This window comes from Triturus cristatus, chromosome 3_2 (assembly GCF_964204655.1).
Source record: "Triturus cristatus chromosome 3_2, aTriCri1.1, whole genome shotgun sequence".
Classification (NCBI taxonomy): Eukaryota; Metazoa; Chordata; class Amphibia; order Caudata; family Salamandridae; genus Triturus; species Triturus cristatus.
This window is the reverse complement of record NC_140584.1, coordinates 1,198,128,829-1,198,148,897: the sequence shown is the minus strand read 5'-3', so window position 1 is coordinate 1,198,148,897 and position 20,069 is coordinate 1,198,128,829. Positions and strand designations below refer to the sequence as shown.

Below are 20,069 nucleotides of genomic sequence, written 5' to 3'. Positions count from 1 at the left end.
TTTTGAGGCATTATATGAAAAACGCAGGCCGCCACTTCTGGCCTTTTTAATCCTGGGTGAAGAAATAAAAACCTTCTAAGGGGTTCACTGATACACCTGGTCCTTTTAAACCAACAAAGAAGAGATTGGCACAGAAGCTGTAATATAAAAACAATGCATTTATTAACCTCAGATGAGGGAAATTGCATCACACAGTACCCTCAGGCCACTGTAGGAGACATTCTAAGAGTACAGAGAACAGGGGCCTTATATATGCATAGGTTACATAGTCAGCATAAAACCAAGGGGAGGTCCTGGCACATACAAGAATACTTATTGACTAATATGGCTATACAAAATGTGCTTGCTCAACAAAGTGGGAGGAGAGACTAAACTGCTTACATCAGTAAGAATAGTCTGACAGTTCTATACTAGGAGCAGGTGCATTCTACCAGCTAGGCCTTTCTCAGCATGTGCAAGACTCTGGAGGAGGGAGAAAGCACATGGCTAACTAAAATGGCTGCCAGGAACAAAATGGCTTTTAGCTCATGCTAACAGCAATACCTGCCAAATTTAACATAGGTACCACTGCTAGGTGCAGCTCGTCTGAGCGGAGGCTTCTGTTGGACTTGTAAGGGCAAATCATGGCTTTGATAATAGGATGTCCATTCCCTCCTAAAGACTTATGGACAACGCAAAGGGCTTTAAAATTGATTCTTTCCTGCACCGGTAACCAGTGGAGGGAGCGTAGTGCCGGCTTTGCCGAGCAACGATTATGGGTTCCCATGAGCAGTCTTGCAGCGGAATTTTGAACAATCTGCAATTTTGCGGTGACTTCCTTGGGGGCGCCCAAGTAGAGGGCGTTACCATAGTCTATCCTAGAAAGGACGAACACCTGGGCCAGAGTTTTTTTTACTTGGTCGGGAAGGAGGGGCAGCACTTTGCGTATCATTCTTAACATTTCATAACAAGAAGCAGCGGTCTTCCTGTCTTGGACTTTAAAGGTAAGGTCTTGATCCAACCAGACGCCCAGACTCTTTATCTCAGTTTTTGGGGTAGGTACCGGGCCCATACATGCTGGCCACATGGTATTAGATTTAAAATGTATCTGGTTGCCAAGCTGCAAGAGCTCCGTTTTATCACCGTTGAGTTTTAAGTGGGATAGACTCATCCACTTAGTGACTTCCTCGAGACATGTGGAGATCAGACGGCGAATGGTCGGTCTGGATCAGTGACACAACTAACTGTGTGTCATCGGCATATGTAACTATATGAATCCCAAATGGGGAGATAATATCCGCCAGTGGAAACATATGGACATTAAAAAGGTTTGGGCTCAAGGATGAGCCCGGTGGGACTCCGCACCTCAGGGGGATGGATTTGGAATGGATGTCACCTTCAAAAACCTGGAAGCACTTGTCCTCCAGAAAGGAGTGGAGCTACGATTTAGCCTTGCCCGACACTCCTATGCTCCTAAGACGGTGAGCCAGGGTACGGTGGTTCACCGTATCGAAGGCCGCGCTTAAATCGGGGAGTATTATGGCCGCAATACCCCCAGAATAGAGGATTTCTCTCGCCTCCTTCACCACCGCTAATAGGGCGGTCTCAGTGCCTTGGCGAGGGCGGAAGCCAGTTTGAGAGGGGTGGAGCAGGCTATTGGACTCAAGAAACGTGGAAAGTGTCTGGTTAACATGTTTCTCTGCGATTTTGCTAATTACCGGGAGGAGCGAAATGGGCCGGTAATTTCCCAGATTTGCGGGATCCAAATTAGTTTTTTTTAGCAAAGCTTTTACCCTTGCCCTTTTCCATTCAGGGGTGACTATACCTAAAGAAAGGGAGGTATTGATCAAGCTGGTCATAATGGGGGCAACTGTAGGTGCTACCAGTTTCAGAATGTTGGGTGGTGCAGGGTCCAGTGGTGACCCTGATTTAACAGAAGTTAAGGTGGCTAGAAATTACTCCTGAGTCATCGGAACAATGCTCTCCAGAAGGTGTTTATTTCCATGCTGGCCCGCGGCGATCGGCTCACCTGTGAAGTTGTCTCTTTGTGGGAGATGCTTGAGAATGTTCTGAACTTTGTTAGCAAAGTATTCTGCTAGTTCGTTACAGCGGTATCTCGAAGGATCGGGTGCCGCTGGAAGATCAAGGACTTTGAGAAGTTTTTTGGCAATGAGAAATGTCTCTCTGGAGGATTTGGCTGCTGTTGTAATCCTTTCCTCATAATAAGTGGCCTGGGCTTGTTTTATTGCAGCCTTGTATGTTCTGATAGCTGGCCTATATTCCTGTTTCTTAATATGTGAGAAGTATTTTCTACAGTCTTTTGTGTTTTAAAATGCGCAGCTTAGGGGAGAACCAAGCAGATTTATTAGAGCCCATCTTCTTCTGGATTGATTTCTTAGGGAGCACCATGTTCAGTGACTCTGCAATTCAGTAAGTGAAGTTCTGATAGTCCGTAACTGGATTGAGTTCCAGATTCGGTTTGGAGTTTTCCATTTCCTGGAGCCACCCTTCCACAGAGAGTTTGGGCCAGGGACGGACAAAAATTCGAGTGACTGGGTGTGCGGCACAGGGGTCAGTGGGGCCCAATCTAACGGAATTAAAAAATGGTCTGATCATAGTAAGGGGATGGGGGCTTTACCTTTTAATTCCGCCAGGCTAGAAAAAATTGGGTCAAGAAGATGACCTTTGATGTGTTGCTTGGGAGACCTTCTGGTGTAGTTGGCATGCCATCAGGTCTTGTGCTGGTTCGCTGACCTAAGCTACCGAGGAGTCATCAAAGTGAAGGTTAAAATCTCCCAGTAGAGTAAAATAAGCTGAGGAGCTAGCCAGAGTCATAGATGTTTCCAACAGAGATTTACTAAATTGGCCCATTGACCTAGGTGGACGGTAGATCAGTATACCTGAGAATGACAATGAGGGCGTGAATTCTATTGAAAAATGAACATTCTCACAGTCTGATAGTCTACAGGTCAAATAGTCTTTATAGATAATGGCAATACCGCCACCCACCCCTGGCGTTCTGTTTTTCCTCTGGATTGAGTGTCCGGGGTGAGTGATTGAACAATCTCTGGCTCTGAGCTGGCAGTGAGCCAGGTCTCTGTGAGAAACTGAACCTCAGGACCAGAATCTTTTAACAACCAGGAAATCTCAGTTGTATGCTTGGGCAGGGATCTGCAATTAAGTAAGAGTATGAAGCGCTATCGGAATGTAACTAAAATCTAAAACAAGAAGAATCCGCAGTTCAATCTGTGCACTTGACACTTTCACTTAGATTCTAGAGCTATAAAGAAGACATTGGTTTGTTTCTCTCAGCCCCTCAGACCACTGAACAATGAGACATCCTGTATTTCAAGGTCACTCTGAACCAGAGACTAATATGTGGTTTTCTTCTGTAATAGTTGCATATACAAATTCATTCCTCTTTCTTTTTATTTTGTTAAAGTATAGCGTTGTTTGTGTTTTGTTTCCTCTGTAAGGAACGAGGTGTTGGAGCACAAGACTTTTCACCGGTACACTGTTCGTGCCAAGCGGGGCACATCGCAGGGACTGCGGGATGGGCAGAGCCGCAGTAACATGCCCAAGTCTGCCGGTGCCTCGCTGCGGAGGTACAACGAGGCTGCGCTGCTCAAAGTAAGTCCTCGTCTGATCCCGGATATATGCTCCCTCAGGGACCTTCCTGCCAGTCTGTTAAAGATACTCAAAGAAGGTAAAGGGATTATTGACTCATGGCAATGGGGAGCAGAACAATGAACAGTAGTCCAGAGGACGACTGCGGGACACATGGCCACAACCAACTTGACCCAACCATCCCACTCTGTCCTGGCCAACATCCCCTCACGAGGCCTGGGCTGAGAAGAACATGACATCCTCTGCCACCTATTGGCTAGACTAGGGTCAGGTGACCAGCCTGTGCTCCCTCTCCAGTAACTATCTTCATTCTGCACACCTCCTGACCACCACAGCCTCAGGTGACAAAGCACATGTGTTGTATGCGTCACCTCTGCCTGTCGTGAGAGAAACAACGTATTTAAGCCGAGTTGAGCCACCAGGGGTTTTAATTCTAGCTTAAACCTATACCTGCCCTCTGCCTGCATGCAAATGCGCTCCTACTCACTTTACATCGAAATGTATGTTGCATCCTCCACAAAAAGTCAATATTCTCTTCCACCTCTTCCTATCTCCACAACAACACAGCCAGAATATACCTCTCTTAATTGATAATTAGGGCATTCTCCGCTTGTACAGCAAGATCTTCACCTACAATACCTATGCTTTGGTGTCCACTACTGAGTCATGGATGACGTCCACATCACCCGTCATGGCGAAAGAGCTCAATCATGAATTCTACAAAATGCTGATCTGATAATAAGCGCCAGCAAGACGGGTTAAAGCCTCGCTGTCATAGAGCTCCCTTCCCCCCGTTTTATCTGTTTGACGTTTCTTAGGCTGCCAGTTACCCACACACCCCCCACCCAGTCTACCACTTTTAACTTACTTTTAGAGAACATGACTCCACCACATGAACTTACCTCCTATAGGACAGCTGCGGCTACTTCCACAGGCAGATCCCAAGATCTCATCTTTACTTCCCTCACCCCATCCATCCCTCACCCCACTCATCCCTCCCCATTGACTGTTCAGACCATCAGGCCATACTGTTCAGCATTGCATTCCACAAACTTTCTACTCAACACGCAAACTGTACCAACAGGAATTACTAATATATATTTCAAAATCTTCCAGATAAAGAGCTTAAAATAGGCACTTTCTGTATGGTCACTCAAAGGTGCGGTCGCCATCACTACCATAGTGAACACTCCGTGTACCGTCTTGCACACCACAGCAAATCTCCACATGTTTCTCTGTTCCCTCAAATATATCAAAATCAAACCTTGAGCTTCATGAGTCTTATAAAGGCTTAGAGAACCTTTCTGCACAGCACAGCTATGGCCCTGCAGCTCTAGGGAGAAAGATTCCTTACTTGTTGACTGCCATGTGCATGCGATCGGCAGCAGTCTTTTATGGTGCAAGTCCAAGAATGGGAGGATGGTGCAAGGGCTGCAGGGAGAGGCGGAGGAGATTGGATGCCACAACCCCATGGTACGAAGATTGGGCGCCACAGCCCCATGGTATGAAGATTGGGTGCCACAGCCCCAAGGTACGAAGATTGGGTGCCACAGCCCCATGGTATGAATATTGGGTGGCACAGCCCCAAGGTACGAAGATTGGGTGCCACAGCCCCATTGTACAAAGATTGGGTGCCACAGCCCCATTGTACGAAGATTGGGTGCCACAGCCCCATAGTACGAAGATTGGGTGCCACAGCCCCATGGTACGAAGATTGGGTGCCACAGCCCCATGGTACGAAGATTGGGTGCCACAGCCCCAAGGTACGAAGATTGGGTGCCACAGCCCCATGGTACGAATATTGGGTGGCACAGCCCCAAGGTACGAAGATTGGGTGCCACAGCCCCATTGTACAAAGATTGGGTGCCACAGCCCCATAGTACGAAGATTGAGCGCCAGAGCCCCATGGTACAAAGATTGGGTGCCACAGCCCCAAGGTACGAATATGGGGCGGCACAGCCCCAAGGTACGAAGATTGGGTGCCACAGCCCGATGGTACGAAGATTGGGTGCCACACATCGTGGTACAAAGATTGGGTGCCACAGCCCCATGGTAGGAAGATTGGGCGCCAGATCCCCAAGGTACGAAGATTGGGTGCCACAGCCCCATGGTACGAATATTAGGTGCCAAAGCCCCATGGTACGAAGATTGGGCACCACAACCCCATGGTACGAATATTGGGTGCCAGAGCCCCATGCTACAAAGATTGGATGCCACAGCCCCATGGTACGAAGATTGGATGCCACAGCCACATTATGCGAAGATTGGGTCCCACAGCCCCATGGTACGAAGATTGGGTGCCACAGCTCCATGGTGCGAAGATTGGGTGCCACAGCCCCAAGGTATGAAGATTGGGTGCCACAGCCCCACGGTACAAAGATTGGGCACCACAACCCCATGGGACGAATATTGGGTGCCAGAGTCCCATGCTACAAAGATTGGATGCCACAGCCCCATGGTACGAAGATTGGATGCCACAGCCACATTATGCGAAGATTGGGTCCCACAGCCCCATGGTACGAAGATTGGGTGCCACAGCCCCATGGTACGAATAATGGGTGCCACAGCCCCATTGTACGAAGATTGGGTGCCACAGCCTCATTGTATGAAGATTGGGTGCCACAGCCTCATTATACGAAGATTGGATGCCACAGCCCCATGGTATGAAGATTGGATGCCACAGCCCCATGGTACGAAGATTGGGTGCCACAACCCCATAGTACGAATAATGGGTGCCACAGCCCCATTGTACGAAGATTGGGTGCCACAGCCCCATTGTACGAAGATTGGGTGCCACAGCCCCATTGTACGAAGATAGGGCGCCACAGCCCCATGGTACGTGTGAGAAGTTGGCCTGGTATATGCTGTCCACTAGTTATGGTGGGCACCTTGCACCATTCCAAACGACCCTTATTGATGATTAGGTTAAAGACAACCTTTACTGAAAGCTATCATAGTGGTAGCTATGGAGAGCAGCCTTCAGGCTAAGTCTTGAAGGAATGTAAAGCAGCTTGGTTTACCAGATTATAACCTCCTGAATGACCAAATGAAAGGAGAACCACACAAGATTATATATAAAATATATGTATGTATTACTAAGCACTCTCTACTAACCTCTTTATGAGATTAGAGAACAAGGTACACAATATTAAAGCACTAGAACGACAGTAAATAGCACAATACACAGTGGGCTCCAGGAGGAGACCAAACCATATACTAAGAAAGTGGTATAACAACCCCGATTTGACTAGACACAGTGCCTAGAGCACGTAGAATCACTGGGACCCCAAGGAACCACCCAAGGTAGTGACACAGGGGACCCACGGAGGACGCGTGCAGTGTGAGAACACAGACGCGAGCTCCGTACAACTCTATGGGAAAGCCGCGGTTCGAATTTTAAAGATTAAGGACACTTAGGAGAGGACTTCAAGCAAACCCTTTGGAACATAGAAGGTTCTAAGGCCAGCACCCTTGAGAGTACCGTGGTACCCGTGTTACGTATCCCAGGAGAGCCGGGTGCATAGGGGTCAAGTGGTGTCGGAATCGCTCGTTGATTTCAATGGCGTGATGTGAAGAAGTGCTGCTGCCGGGAAGATGAAAAGTGTCCGGTGTGATCCAAGCCTGGATCGGAGCTGAGAAGAACCAGAAAGCAGAGGGGACAGAGTCTGGGTCACTTCACAGTGACCAGGGACACGATAGACGAATGCCCACCAATGTCGGGTGTTTCAGGTGAGATGAGGTAAAGCTTGACTGTGCAGCCACGGGGACCAGGATATGTCGACGACGACTAAAGTCTGCAGGTGAGCTGTCCCACGAAGGATGTCGAGTGCTGGGGGGACAGTGTCCGGATTGAACACCAACAAGTCTTGGCAACTGCAACCCACACGGTCAGAGAAAAGATGCTTCAGTGAGGACCAGCAAGGTCCTGGGAACTCCCCAAGCGATGGAGAGTCAGGGCACGTCTGGAGCAACAAGGAAAGCCCACTTAAAGTCAAAGTTCCCTTCTCAGGGACCCACAGGTCGACGGATCAGGGATCGTGAAGGGACCTCGAGCTGAAACACAAAATACCAGCCCACGGAACACTCGTGGAGTGTAGGCCGGAAATCTTCAGTGGAAACACTGCTCGGGGTCTGGACTACAAGTAGCCCAAAGCACAGCCTCAGGAATCGCCAAAAAGCATATGCTGCTGCAAATGTACACAGTAACCAGAGGTTCGAGTTGCACGGTCCCCACGAGGGATGCGGATCTCAGAATTGCTGAGAGCACGGATCAACCTCAGAGACCACGGGAACCCACCTCCTGTGTTGCAAAAATCTTCGGAGTCCTTCAGGAGCTGCGTAGATGCAAACCAGTCAGATGCGTTTTAGGTGCCTGCCTTGCAGGGGAGAAACTCCTTTATTCCAAGGGAGATTCTTCAGTCATCCAGCGTAGGGTAGATAGTCTAAGTACTTGGTTTCTGTAGCAGAGTTTCATCCAGGTAAATCTAAAGTCCTGTAGCCAGGGGTTCTTACTTCATACCCAAGGAAGGGTAGGACAAACTATGGGGACCCACCTATGGGAGGGTCAGGACAGAGGGGTGGCTACACCCATGTCCTTTGTCTAGTTTCACGCCAGAGCAGGAGCAAATGGCTCCTGCAACCGGTTTGAGCTGGACTATGCACAGGGACACCAAAGTGCCCCCAGTGCAGACATCAAAGCACTCTCAAATTGCACCCACCCAGCCCAAATACACTAAAGCCTGTCTGGGAGGTGGTCACACCTCCCTGTGACAGGAAACCTATTGTCCAGCCTTCCCCTGCCAGAGTTTCATCCAGCAGCAGGAGGACAAACTAGTATCTGTGGCTGGCAGCATCCATTTTGTGATTCCAGGGTTCTTTACAGCTAGTACCTGGTGTACCGGTGTTGTCATATTTCTCCCTCTAGTAGGGTGGAATCATACCTCCCACACCAGTTACTGGTGTTTGACACCAAACACAACATGTTTCCATGCAGCTGTTTTAAAGTTAGCATTTACCGCGAGGTTATAATGCACTTAAGTATATATGGTTGGCTGCATCACAAACAACCCCGGAATAGAGGTTCTGAAGGCTGCAGAGGGGCTCTGCTCATGCAGGTGCACTCTCTCACATAAAACCCAGCACCCTGCCTTCGGGATTGATAATGCCTGCCATGATAGGGGTGTCTGATAGGTTTATATGTACAGTGATATGGAGTAGATATAGTGAACCTATATCTAAGGGGTGCATGCACCACCTTACACAGGCTGCTGTAGCAGACCTGTTGTGTCATTTTGAATGGTCTCCCAGGGGTGGCATAATACATGCTGTAGCCCCTGAGAGGCCACTGTGGTACCTATGCCCTGGGTACATAGTATACCATATAAGGGTACCCCAGAATCCAATCTGGAGTGTACCTAACGTACATGCAATCAATTTAGAAGAGAAAGCAGCTAGGCTGGGGTCATGGATAGTAGGATCGCAGCTAGTCTATGTCGAAAACAGTGAAACATCAGCAAAAAGTGGGAGTAACTATAAGAAGCAGATCCTACTCTCCTACACAATCTCCCCCAAACGTAAGGACATTAAACTAACCTTGACCAGTTGAGTCTTCATGTTCTAAGTGGAAATATCTGGAGAGTCCATCTGCATTTGCATGGTTACTTCTAGGTCTATGTTCCACTGTATAGTGCAGCCCCTGTAGGGAAATGGACCACCTCAAAAGTTTGGGGTTTTCACCCTTCATATGTGTTAGCTATAAGAGGGGCTTATAGTCTGTCTGACCAATGAAGTGAGTGCCAAACAAGTATGGCCTCAGCTTCTTTAGAGCCCAAACCACAGCAAAGGCCTCCCTCTCAATAGCTGACCAGCGTTTCTCTCTGGGGGTCAGCCTTCTGCTAATAAAAGCTACTGGCTGATCCTGACCCTCATCATTCAGTTGTGATAACACAGCCCCTACCCCCAACTCAGATGCATCTGTTTGGACAATGAATTGCTTGGAGTAGCCAGGACTTTGCAGAATGGGAGCAGTGCACATGGTCTGCTTCAGGTCATCAAATATCTTTTGACAGATAACTGTCCACTGAATGTTCTTTGGCATTTTCTTGGAAGTTAAGTCATTCAAAGGGGTCACTATTGTTCCATAACCTTTGACAAACCTCCTATAGTACCCAGTCAGGCCCAAGAAAGCTCTGACCTGGGTCTGGGTGGTTGTAGCAACCCAGTCCATGAATGTCTGGATTTTTCTCTGCAATGGTTGAACCTGGCCTCCACCCACATGGTGGGCCAGGTACACAACCTGTCTCTGCCCTATCTGGCACTTGGTGGCCTCGATAGTGAGGCCTGCTTTCTGCAGGGTCTCCAAAACATTTCTCAGGTGGACCATGTGATCCTCCGAGGTGGAGCTAAAGACAGCAATATCATCAAGATAAGCTGCACTATAGGCTTCCAGGCCTGTAAGGACTATATTCACCAACCCTTGAAAAGTGGCAGGTGCATTCTTCAAACCACAGGGCATCACCTCAAATTGGTAGTGCCCATTAGAGGTAGAAAATGCTGTATTTGGTTTTGCATCATCAGCTAGTCTGATCTGCCAGTAACCAGCTGTTAGATCAAATGTACTCAGAAACTTGGCTGAGGCCAAAGTATCTATAAGCTCATCTGCCCTAGGGATTGGATGGTCATCAGTTCCAGTGACTGCATTGAGACCTCTGTAGTCAACACAAAACCTCATCCCTCTCTTACCATTCTGGGTGTGAGGTTTAGGTACTAAGACTACTGGACTAGCCTAAGGGCTATCCGAGGGTTCAATAACTCCCACATCCAACATCTTTTGGACTTCAGTCCCGATACAGTCCCTGACTCGGTCAGGTTGCCTGTAAATCTTATTTTTAACATGCAGACTGTCCCCAGCGTCCACTTCATGAGTGCAACAGGGAGTCTGACTTGGAGTCAGTGAGAACATATGTCTAAACTGATTGAGAACTTTTCTGCAATCAGTTTGTTGCTGGACAGTGAGGCTGCCGGCCGAGGCTACACCATCAACTGAACCATCATCAGGGTTCTGTGAGAGCAGGTCAGGGAGTGGATCACTCTCTTCCTCCTGTCCCTCATCAGTAGCCATGAGCAAGCCCATGTTAGCTCTGTCAACATATGGTTTGAGCCTGTTGACATGGAGCACCCTATGGGGGCTCCTGGGAGTTCCAAGGTCCACCAGGGACGTAACCTCTCCCTTTTGCTCAATTTTGGTATGGGGGCCACTCCACTTGTCTTGGAGGGCTGCTGGGGCCACAGGCTCCAACACCCATACTTTCTGCCCTGGCTGGTAAGCAGTCAGCACTGCCTTTTGGTCATGCTAGACCTTTTGCAATTCCTGACTAGCCTCAAGGTTTTTAGTTGCCTTCTTCGTGTACTCATCCATCCTGGAGCGGAGACCAAGTACATAGTCCACAATATCCTGTTTAGGGTGATTGAGAGGTAATTCCCATCCCTCCTTCACTAGACACAATGGACCCTTAACTGGATGTCCAAACAGAAGTTTAAATGGGCTGTAATCAACCCCCTTTAAGGAACCTCTCTGTAGGCAAAGAGAAGGCAGGGCAAAAGTATGTCCCATCTGCGCCTAAGCTTTTCTGGGAGACCTTTAATCATGCCCTTGAGGGTTTTGTTGAACCTTTCAACTAACCCATTGCATTGTGTGTGATAAGGGGTGGTAAATTTGTAATTTACTCCACACTTCTTCCACATAGCAGTCAAGAAACTAGACATGAAGTTTGCATCTCTGTCTGAACTACCTCCTTAGGAAAACCCACCCTGGAAAAGATTCCCAGGTGGGCCCTTGCCACCACAGGTGCTGTGGTAGTTCTAAGGGGAATTGCCTATGGATACCTAGTGGCATGGTCCACCACCACCAGTATAAACTTGTGCCCAGATGCAGTTTGAGGATCCATCGGACCAACTATATCAATCCCAACCCTCTCAAAGGGAACTCCCACCACAGGTAGTGGTATCAGGGGGGCCTTTGTTGTACCGCTTGCCTTACCACTGGCTTGACAGTTGACACAGGAGTGACAAAACTCCTTGGTGTCTTCAGACATGTAAGGCCAATGAAAGTGAGGGAGAATTCTGTCCCAAGTCTTGTTTTGGCCTAGGTGACCTGCTAAAGGGATGTCATGTGCTAGTGTCAATGGGAAGCCCCTACACCTCAGAGGTATAACCAACCTCCTGGTGGCACTAGGCTTAGGGTCTCTACTCCCTGAGTAAAGGAGTCCATCATCCCAGTAGATCCTATGGGACCCACTAGCACTCCCAGCAGCCTCAGCAACAGCTTGCTGTCTGAGGGGTTCAAGAGAAGGGCATCTCAGCTGCTCCTGGCTCAGTTCTGCCCTGGAAGGTCCCCCTGTCCCCAAGAACTCAACCTGATCAGGTTCAAGCTCATCTGGGACAGTTCCTTCTTCAGGACTAAGATCAGCCCCCTCAAGAGACTGGTCTCGATTCTGTGTCAGGGGGGAAGACACTGGCTTACCCCTACTGCCCCTTTTCCTGGAAGGTGCCTGGCCCATTTTTCCAGGTCCAGCACCTGTTCAGTGTTAGACATTTTTGCCTGTGACCTAGTCATAGCAAACACATCTGCAGGGATGCCCAACATTTCTGCATGAGTCCTGAGTTCCACTTCAGCCGAAGCTGAAGTTTCTAAATCATTGCCCAACAAGCATTCAACAGGGAGGTCTGCACTTACCACAACCTTCTTAGGGCCAGTTACCCCTCCCCAGGTGAAATTAACGACTGCCAAGGAATGGTCTGTCCTGACATTGCTAGCATCGGTCACTTGGTACATCTCACCAAGTATGATTTGCTCAGGAGCCACAAGATCTTTTGTCACCATTGTGACACTTGTTCCTGTGTCCCTGAATGCCAAGGCCTCTTTTCCATTTATCAAAGGCTGCTGTCTGTATTTGCACAGATTACTGGGACTGACAAATAAGGAGGTGATATCCATGCCTCCATCACAGATCAGTACAGCCTGAGTAGGAACTCTGACTAGGCCAGAGTCCACCTCAGATCCCAGGGTTAACCCTTCTACACCCTTATTCTGAGTACCACCACTTGGAGCTGAACTAGGGAGAACAGTTGCCTTAGGGGCAATGGTGGCTGGAGTTGAGTCCTTGGACTTGTTACAATCACTTGTCCAATGGGTCTTCTGTTTACAGATTTGAGACCATGGTTTCTTCTTGCATTTTCCTTTGTTGGATTGTGACTCCCCACCAGATGCAGATTTTTGGGGCCCTTGAGAAGACTTCTAGTCTTTACCCTTCTCCCCACTCTTATCAGAGTTTTTAGCAGCTTGCTTCTTGGAGTCACCACCTTGGTTCTGACCCTTCTGCCTCACTCTGGTTCTGACCCATTTGTCTGCCTTCTGGCCCAATTCTTGAGGAGAGGTCAGATCAGAGTCCACCAGGTACTGATGCAAAAGCTGATTTTGACAATTATTAAGGATCTGCTCCCTCGTAATTGAATTGTACAATCCTTTAAAATCACACATTTTACTGCCAAGTAACCAGCCTTAGTAGCACAATCTACAAAGTCAACCCCGTCTTGAGTCTGTGCCTTTTGGGTATCTCTGAACTTAATCCTGTATTTTTCAGTGGTTATACCAAACCCATCAATCAGAGCACTCTTCAAGACTTTGTAATTATCAGCATCCTCTTCTCTGACAGTGAGGTGCTTGTATCTACCTTTGTCTGCAAAGGAGAGCCACACGATTGCTGCCCACTGCTCCTGAGGGACCCTCTGTACTTTACAGACCCTCTTCAGTGCAGTCATCCATTTGTGGATGTCATCCCCACTCTGGTAGGGAGGGACAATCTTGTTCAGGTTCCTATGGTCATGAGTATGTTCTCTACCTCTATGAACACTGTTGCTGCCACCATGGGGCTCTATCCCCAGCTTTTTAGAAGCTCTCTGAAGCTCAAGGGATTCCCTATCTAATGCTCTCTTGATTCTGAGCTTAGCTCTCTCAAACTCAAGCAGTTGGCACTTCTTCTCATAAGAGGACTCCCTTTTATGAGAAGCAGAGGTCCCTACAGAAGTACCAGAATGATTAGATTCCTGAGAAGGAGATCTTGATCTTCTTGTTAAACTGTTAACCCTTCCAGGTGGGGTAAAGAGAGGACCACTGAGGTATTCTCCCTCACCTTCAGGAAGATTTGGATTGTCCAGGTTAGAATCATCTTGATCCTCCTGGTCAGCATCAAAGTCTAGGTCCTGGATGTTTTTACTTCCTGGTCTTTCCTCTCCTGCTGTCCCACCCAACTTGCCTGCCTCATCAGACCCTGGGGTCTTTCTGAGGCCATCTAAAAGCAAAGCCTCTATTAGACGTTGAGTACGTGGATTTTTCCCTGTCTTCAGTTTCCTAGCTGTACACATACTCCTCAATTCTTGGAATGGGATATGGTGATATTTAGTTGCCAGAGGGCCACTGACTTCTGGTCTAGAAGACATACTAGTGTTATGGGGTGTGGCACCTACCTAACGTAGTGGGAACTACTAAACTCTCTTCAGTTGGAGAAAGGGTGTGCTAGACCCTTGACTTACCCAACTTTGAATTCAGTAGAACTTACTTTATTCTAGTCTTGATTTATATGTACCTAAGTACCTTTAGTGGTTTTCAGGTAGTCACTCAATGATATTATCTAGTAAAGCAATAGCAAGCTTGAATCCCAGCTTCTGCACACCAATGTGAGAAGTTGGCCTGGTATATGCTGTCCACTAGTTATAGTGGGTACCTTGCACTAGTCCAAACGACCCTTACTGATGAATAGGTTAAAGACAACCTTTATTGAAAGCTATCCTAGTGGTAGCTATGGAGAGTAGCCTTCAGGCTAAGTCTCGAAGGAATGTACAGCAGCTTGGCTTACCAGATTATAACCTCCTGAATCACCAAATGAAAGGAGAACCAAACAAGGTATGTATAAAATATATGTATTTATTACTAAACACTCTCTAATAACCTCTTTAGAAATTAGAGAACAAGGTACACAATATTAAAGCACTTGAATGACAGTAAATAGCACAATACACAGTGGGCTCCAAGGGGAGACTAAACCATATACTAAGAAAGTGGTATAACAACCACGACTTGACTAGACATAGTGCCTAGAGCACGTAGAATCGCTGGGACCCTAAGGAACCACCCAAGGTAGTGACACAGGGGACCCACGGAGGACGCGTGCAGTGTGAGAACACAGGCGCGAGCTCCGTACAACTCTATGGGAAAGTCACAGTTGGAATTTCAAAGATTAAGGGCACTTAGGAGAGGACTTCAAGCAAACCCTTTGGAACATAGAAGGTTCTAAGGCCAGCACCATTGAGAGAACCAAGGTACCCGTGTTACCTATCCAGGGAGAGCCGGGTGCAATGGGGTCAAGTGGTGTCGGAAACGCTCGTTGATTTCAATGGCATGATGCGAAGAAGGGCTGCTGCCAGGAAGATGAGAAGTCTGGATCGGAGCTGAGAAGAACCTGAAAGCAGAGGGGACAGAGTCACGGTCACTTCCCAGTGACCAGAGGCACGATAAACGAATGCCCACCAATGTCGGGTGTTTCAGGTGAGATGAGGTGAAGCTTCACTCTGCAGCCACGGGGACCAGGAGACGTCGACGATGACCAAAGTCCGCAGGTGAGCTGTCCCACGAAGGATATCGAGTGCTGGGGGGTCAGTGTCCGGATTGAACACCAACAAGCCTTGGCAACTGCAAATCAGGTCAAAGAAAAGATGCTTCGGTGAGGACCAGCAAGGTCCCGGGGACTCCCCAAGCGATGAAGAGTCTGGGCACGTCTGGAGCAACCACGAACGCCCACTTAAAGTCAAAGTTCTCTTCTCAGGGACCCACAGGTCGACGGACCAGGGATCGCGAAGGGACCTCGAGCTGAATCACAAAATACCAGCCCACGGAACACTCGTGGAGTGTAGGCCGGAAATCTTCAGTGGAAATACTGCTCGGGGTCTGGACTACAAGTAGCCCAAAGCACAGCCTCAGGGTTCGACAAAAAGCATATGCTGCTGCAAATGTACATGGTGCCCAGGGGTTCGGGTTGCGCGGTCCCCACGAGGGATGCGGATCTCAGAATTGCTGAGAGCACGGATCAAAGTCCGAGACCATGGGAACCCACCTCCTGTGTTGCAAAAATCTTCGGAGTCCTTCAGGAGCTGCGTAGATGCAAACCAGTCAGATGCGTTTTAGGTGCCTGCCTTGCAGGGGAGAAACTCATTTACTCCAGAACGAAGATTGGATGCCACAGCCCCATGGTACAAAGAATGGGTGCCACAGCCCCACGGATCGAAGAATGGGTGCCACAGCCCCACGGTACGAAGATTGGGTGCCACAGGCCTATGGTATGAAGATTGGGTGCCAGAGCCCCATGGTATGAAGATTGGGTGCCACAGCCCCATGGTATGAAGATCGAGTGCCACAGCCCCATGGTGCGAATAATGGGTGCCACAGCCCCATTATACAAAGATTGGGTGCCACAGCCCCATTGGACGAAGATTGGGTGCCACAGCCCCATTGTACGGAGATTGGGTGCCCCAGCCCCATGGTACGAAGATTATGTGCCACAGCCCCATGGTACGAAGAATGGGTGCCACAGCCCCATAGTAAGTACGAAGATTGGGTGCCACAGGCCCATAGTACGAAGATTGGGTGTGACAGCCACATTGTACGAATAATGGGTGCCACAGCCCAATTGTATGAAGATTGGGTGCCACAGCCCCATGGTACGAATAATGGGTGCCACAGCCCCATTTTACGAAGATTGGGTGCCACAGCCCCATGGTACAAATATTGGGTGCGACAGCCCCATGGTACGTGCGAAGATTGGGTGCCACAGCCCCATGGTACAAAGATTGGGTGCCATAGCCCCATGGTACAAAGATTGGGTGGCACAGCCCCATGGTATGAAGATTGGGTGCCACAGCCCCATGGTACAAAGATTGGGTGGCACAGCCCCATGGTATGAAGAATGGGTGCCACAGCCCCATGGTATGAAGTTTGGAAGCCACAGCCCCATGGTACAAAGATTGGATTCCACAGCCTCACAGCACAGATAGTTTTCCTCTGACACGGTCACTTAATAATTAGAATAACTTCTAAGCATTATAACCAATGACCCAGAGACTTAAAGCAACCGTCCCATCTCTTTATACATATTGGCAATGTAGGTTGGTTAACATATTCAACAGTAAAACAAATTAGATGGTTTTAGCAACCTCTGGGATACGATACAGCGCCAAACTCTTTCTCGCCCTTGCAAGAAGAATAACATGGTTGTCCTTGGGCAGTATTATTCCTTGTTGGAAGTGGGCAGGGCGACGTCCAAATCCCGCCCACTGTGCTCAAAGCCATCCATCAGAGGGCGTCGGATTGCATCAACTCTAAACTCTTCTGGTCTGCTCCAGCTGGAGACATGCGGCCTACTCATCTTTTTCTTCATTCCGCGCCTAAGTCTAACTTGGTAAAAATTGGTGACTGATCCTTTTACATTTCAGCATCAAAGCTGCGACATTCTATGTCTTGGAACATAATGCTCTGAAACCTGCCTACAGCCATCAGTACAAGTGGTGACACATGGTTCCATCACTGGGCCCTTAGGGCCTTATGTAGAGTTTGGGAGGCAGGGTACCCTGTACGCCAAATCCTCGGTCCGCCCTCTCTATTCGGAGTCGGTAGACTGTCGGTTTTGGTGTCCACACTGACTTTGCCGTCCAAAAATGTACTATGACAGTTTGACTAGGTAGAGGCCATCAAACTAAGGACATTAGACTGCCTGCCCAAATTTACAGCAGATGGCCGGATGTCTTTTTCTCTGTTTGTTACAAAGAGAAGGACAAAAAATGACCCCCGCCTCTATTCTCCCCTCCCTCCTGACGGCAATAACGTGCCGAGTACAGGGAATATTTCCCCCCACTTTGGGAGTTTGTTTCTGAAAAACAAAAAACTTTTATGAACGGCCACTTAGCCGACTGCATTCAGCTACCAAACTTGTAGAGCCACCGGAGGGACGGCTGTCACAACTGTTCCTCCGAGGACAAAGAGGTCACCGCTGGGCTGGTGGTGACCTGTGAATATGGTGGTCTTCTGTCAGATAGGGTGGCAGTCGTAATGCCGGCTGCCACCGTGATGGACAGAGTAAAGACTGGCATACTTTAAATGTGGCCCTTATTTCTTTTTGGGAGTTTTATATAGCGTGAACTTGACCCGAAGGTAACAAAGCGCTTCACATGAGCACCAGTTGCGCTACGAATGGACACATTCATTTTGTTAGGCCCTGGGAGATTAAGTGAATTGCCCAATCATTCACAGAAACACAGGCTGTTGAGCATCCCCGGTTCCCCAGCTTCGAGGTCGAGTCGACCGCTCTAACCGTTTGGCCACCTCCTAAGTGCGGCTGTAGAAGAGTATGTTAAAGCACCTGCGTATGTTTGCTTTATACATATGTTTGACTTAACATAAGGGCTTTAGGGCCTGATTTAGATCTCGGCGGACGGTTACTTCGTCACAACGGCGACAGATATCTCGTCCTTCGAAATATAAATCCCTTTATATCCTATAGGATTTATATGAATGAATGAATTTGCATTTATACAGCGCATGGCTACCAGAATGCCTCCCAGCGCTAGAAACAGAGTCATCACCGAACTGCAGCCGAGCACTCGGGGGAACAGAAAGGTTTTCAGGAGACGAGTTATCTCAGCGGACGGGATATCCCTCACCGTTAAGACACAGTAACCCGTCCGCCGAGATATAAATCAGCCCCTTAGTGATGGTTCCAATGATTCTGCAACTTGGACTACAATCCTTTGTAAGGTTTCATGATGTAATGGAAAAGGCACTGTTATCCCTCGCAGGCAATAAATAAGATGTGAGATGCTCCAACAAAATCCAGAGTGGTACAGCATTGCTGCTTGTCGTCCTCTCCACACACTGGGCAGTAGAGGTACCCCTTCTTCCACTGCAGGCCGCAGCAGTAGGACATCATCCAGAGCATGAGCCTTGGGGAGCACACTTACTCCAGGGTCCTGTTCCGGGGTGACGTCCCTCTGTGCTGGCGCAGCCGAGCTTCACCAAACGTCTGAATGAAGACAACTTGGTGTCTCAAACGGGTAATATTTATCTAATGTCTCAAAGGGGGTTGTATTTATTTAATGTCTTGGAGGAGGGGGTCGTATTTATTTGACGTGTCGGAGGAGGGGGTCGTATTTACTTAATGTCTCAGAGGATGGGGTTGTATTTATTTAATGTTTCAGAGGAGGGTGTTGTATTTATTTAATTTCTCAGAGGAGGGGGTCGTATTTATTTAATGTCTCAGAGAGAGTCATATTGATTTAATGTCTCAGAGGAGGGGGTTGTATCTATTCAATGTCTCAGAGGAGGGGGTCGTATTTATTTAATGTCTCAGAGGAGGGGGTCGTATTTATTTAATGTCTCCGAGGAGGGGGTCGTATTAATTTAATGTCTCAGAGGAGGGGGTCGTATTTATTTAATGTCTCTGAGGAGGGGGTCGTATTTATTTAATGTCTCCGAGGAGGGGGTCGTATTTATTTAATGTCTCAGTGGGAGTCATATTTATTTAATTTCTCAGAGGAGGCGGTTGTATTTATTTAATGTCTCAGAGGAGGGGTCATATTTATTTAATGTCTCAGAGGAGGGGGTTGTATTTATTTAATGTCTCAGTGGGAGTCATATTTATTTAATTTCTCTGAGGAGGGGTCATATTTATTTAATGTCTCAGATGGGGGGTTGTATTTATTTAATGTCTCAGAGAAAGGGGTCGTATTTATTTAATGTCTAAGAGGAGGGGGGTTGGTTTTATTTAATGTCTCAGAGGAGGGAGTCATATTTATTTAATGTCTCCGCGGAGGCGGTCGAATGTATTTAAATTCTCAGAGGAGAAGGTCATATTTACTTAATGTCTCAGAGGAGGGGGTCGTATTTATTTAATGTCTGAGAGGAGGGGGTTGTATTTATTTAATGTCTCAGAGAAGGGACTTGTATTTATTTAATGTCTCAAAGGAGCGGATTGTATTTATGTATTGTCTCTGAGGGGTTCGTATTTATTTAATGTCTTAGAGGAGTGGGTTGTATTTATTCAATGTCTCAGAGGAGGGGGTCGTATTTATTTAATGTCTCAGAGGAGGGGGTCATATTTATTTAATGTTTCAGATGGGGCTATATTTATTTAATGTCTCAGAGGAGGGGGGTTGTATTTATTTAATGTCTCAGGAGGGGGTTATATTTATTCAATGTGTCAGTGGGAGTCGTATTTATTTAATGTCTCAGTGGGGGTCGTATTTATTTAATGTCTCAGATGGGGCTATATTTATTTAATGTCTCAGAGGAGGGGGGTTGTATTTATTTAATGTCTCAGAGGAGGGGGTTATATTTATTCAATGTGTCAGTGGGAGTCGTA

At 47.9% G+C, this 20,069-nt stretch overlaps 1 protein-coding gene across 5 annotated transcripts in view; it reads left to right on the top strand.

Annotated features, from left to right (window-relative positions):
* ANKZF1 (ankyrin repeat and zinc finger peptidyl tRNA hydrolase 1) overlaps positions 1–20,069 on the top strand; it is a 247,030-nt gene that overhangs the window by 127,806 nt on the left and 99,155 nt on the right. For all 5 annotated transcript variants that reach the window (XM_085650150.1, XM_085650153.1, XM_085650149.1 and 2 more), the window contains one exon: positions 3,456–3,609. In XM_085650150.1, coding sequence (XP_085506276.1) covers positions 3,456–3,609 — 154 coding nt within the window. The remainder of the gene's footprint in view (positions 1–3,455; positions 3,610–20,069) is intronic.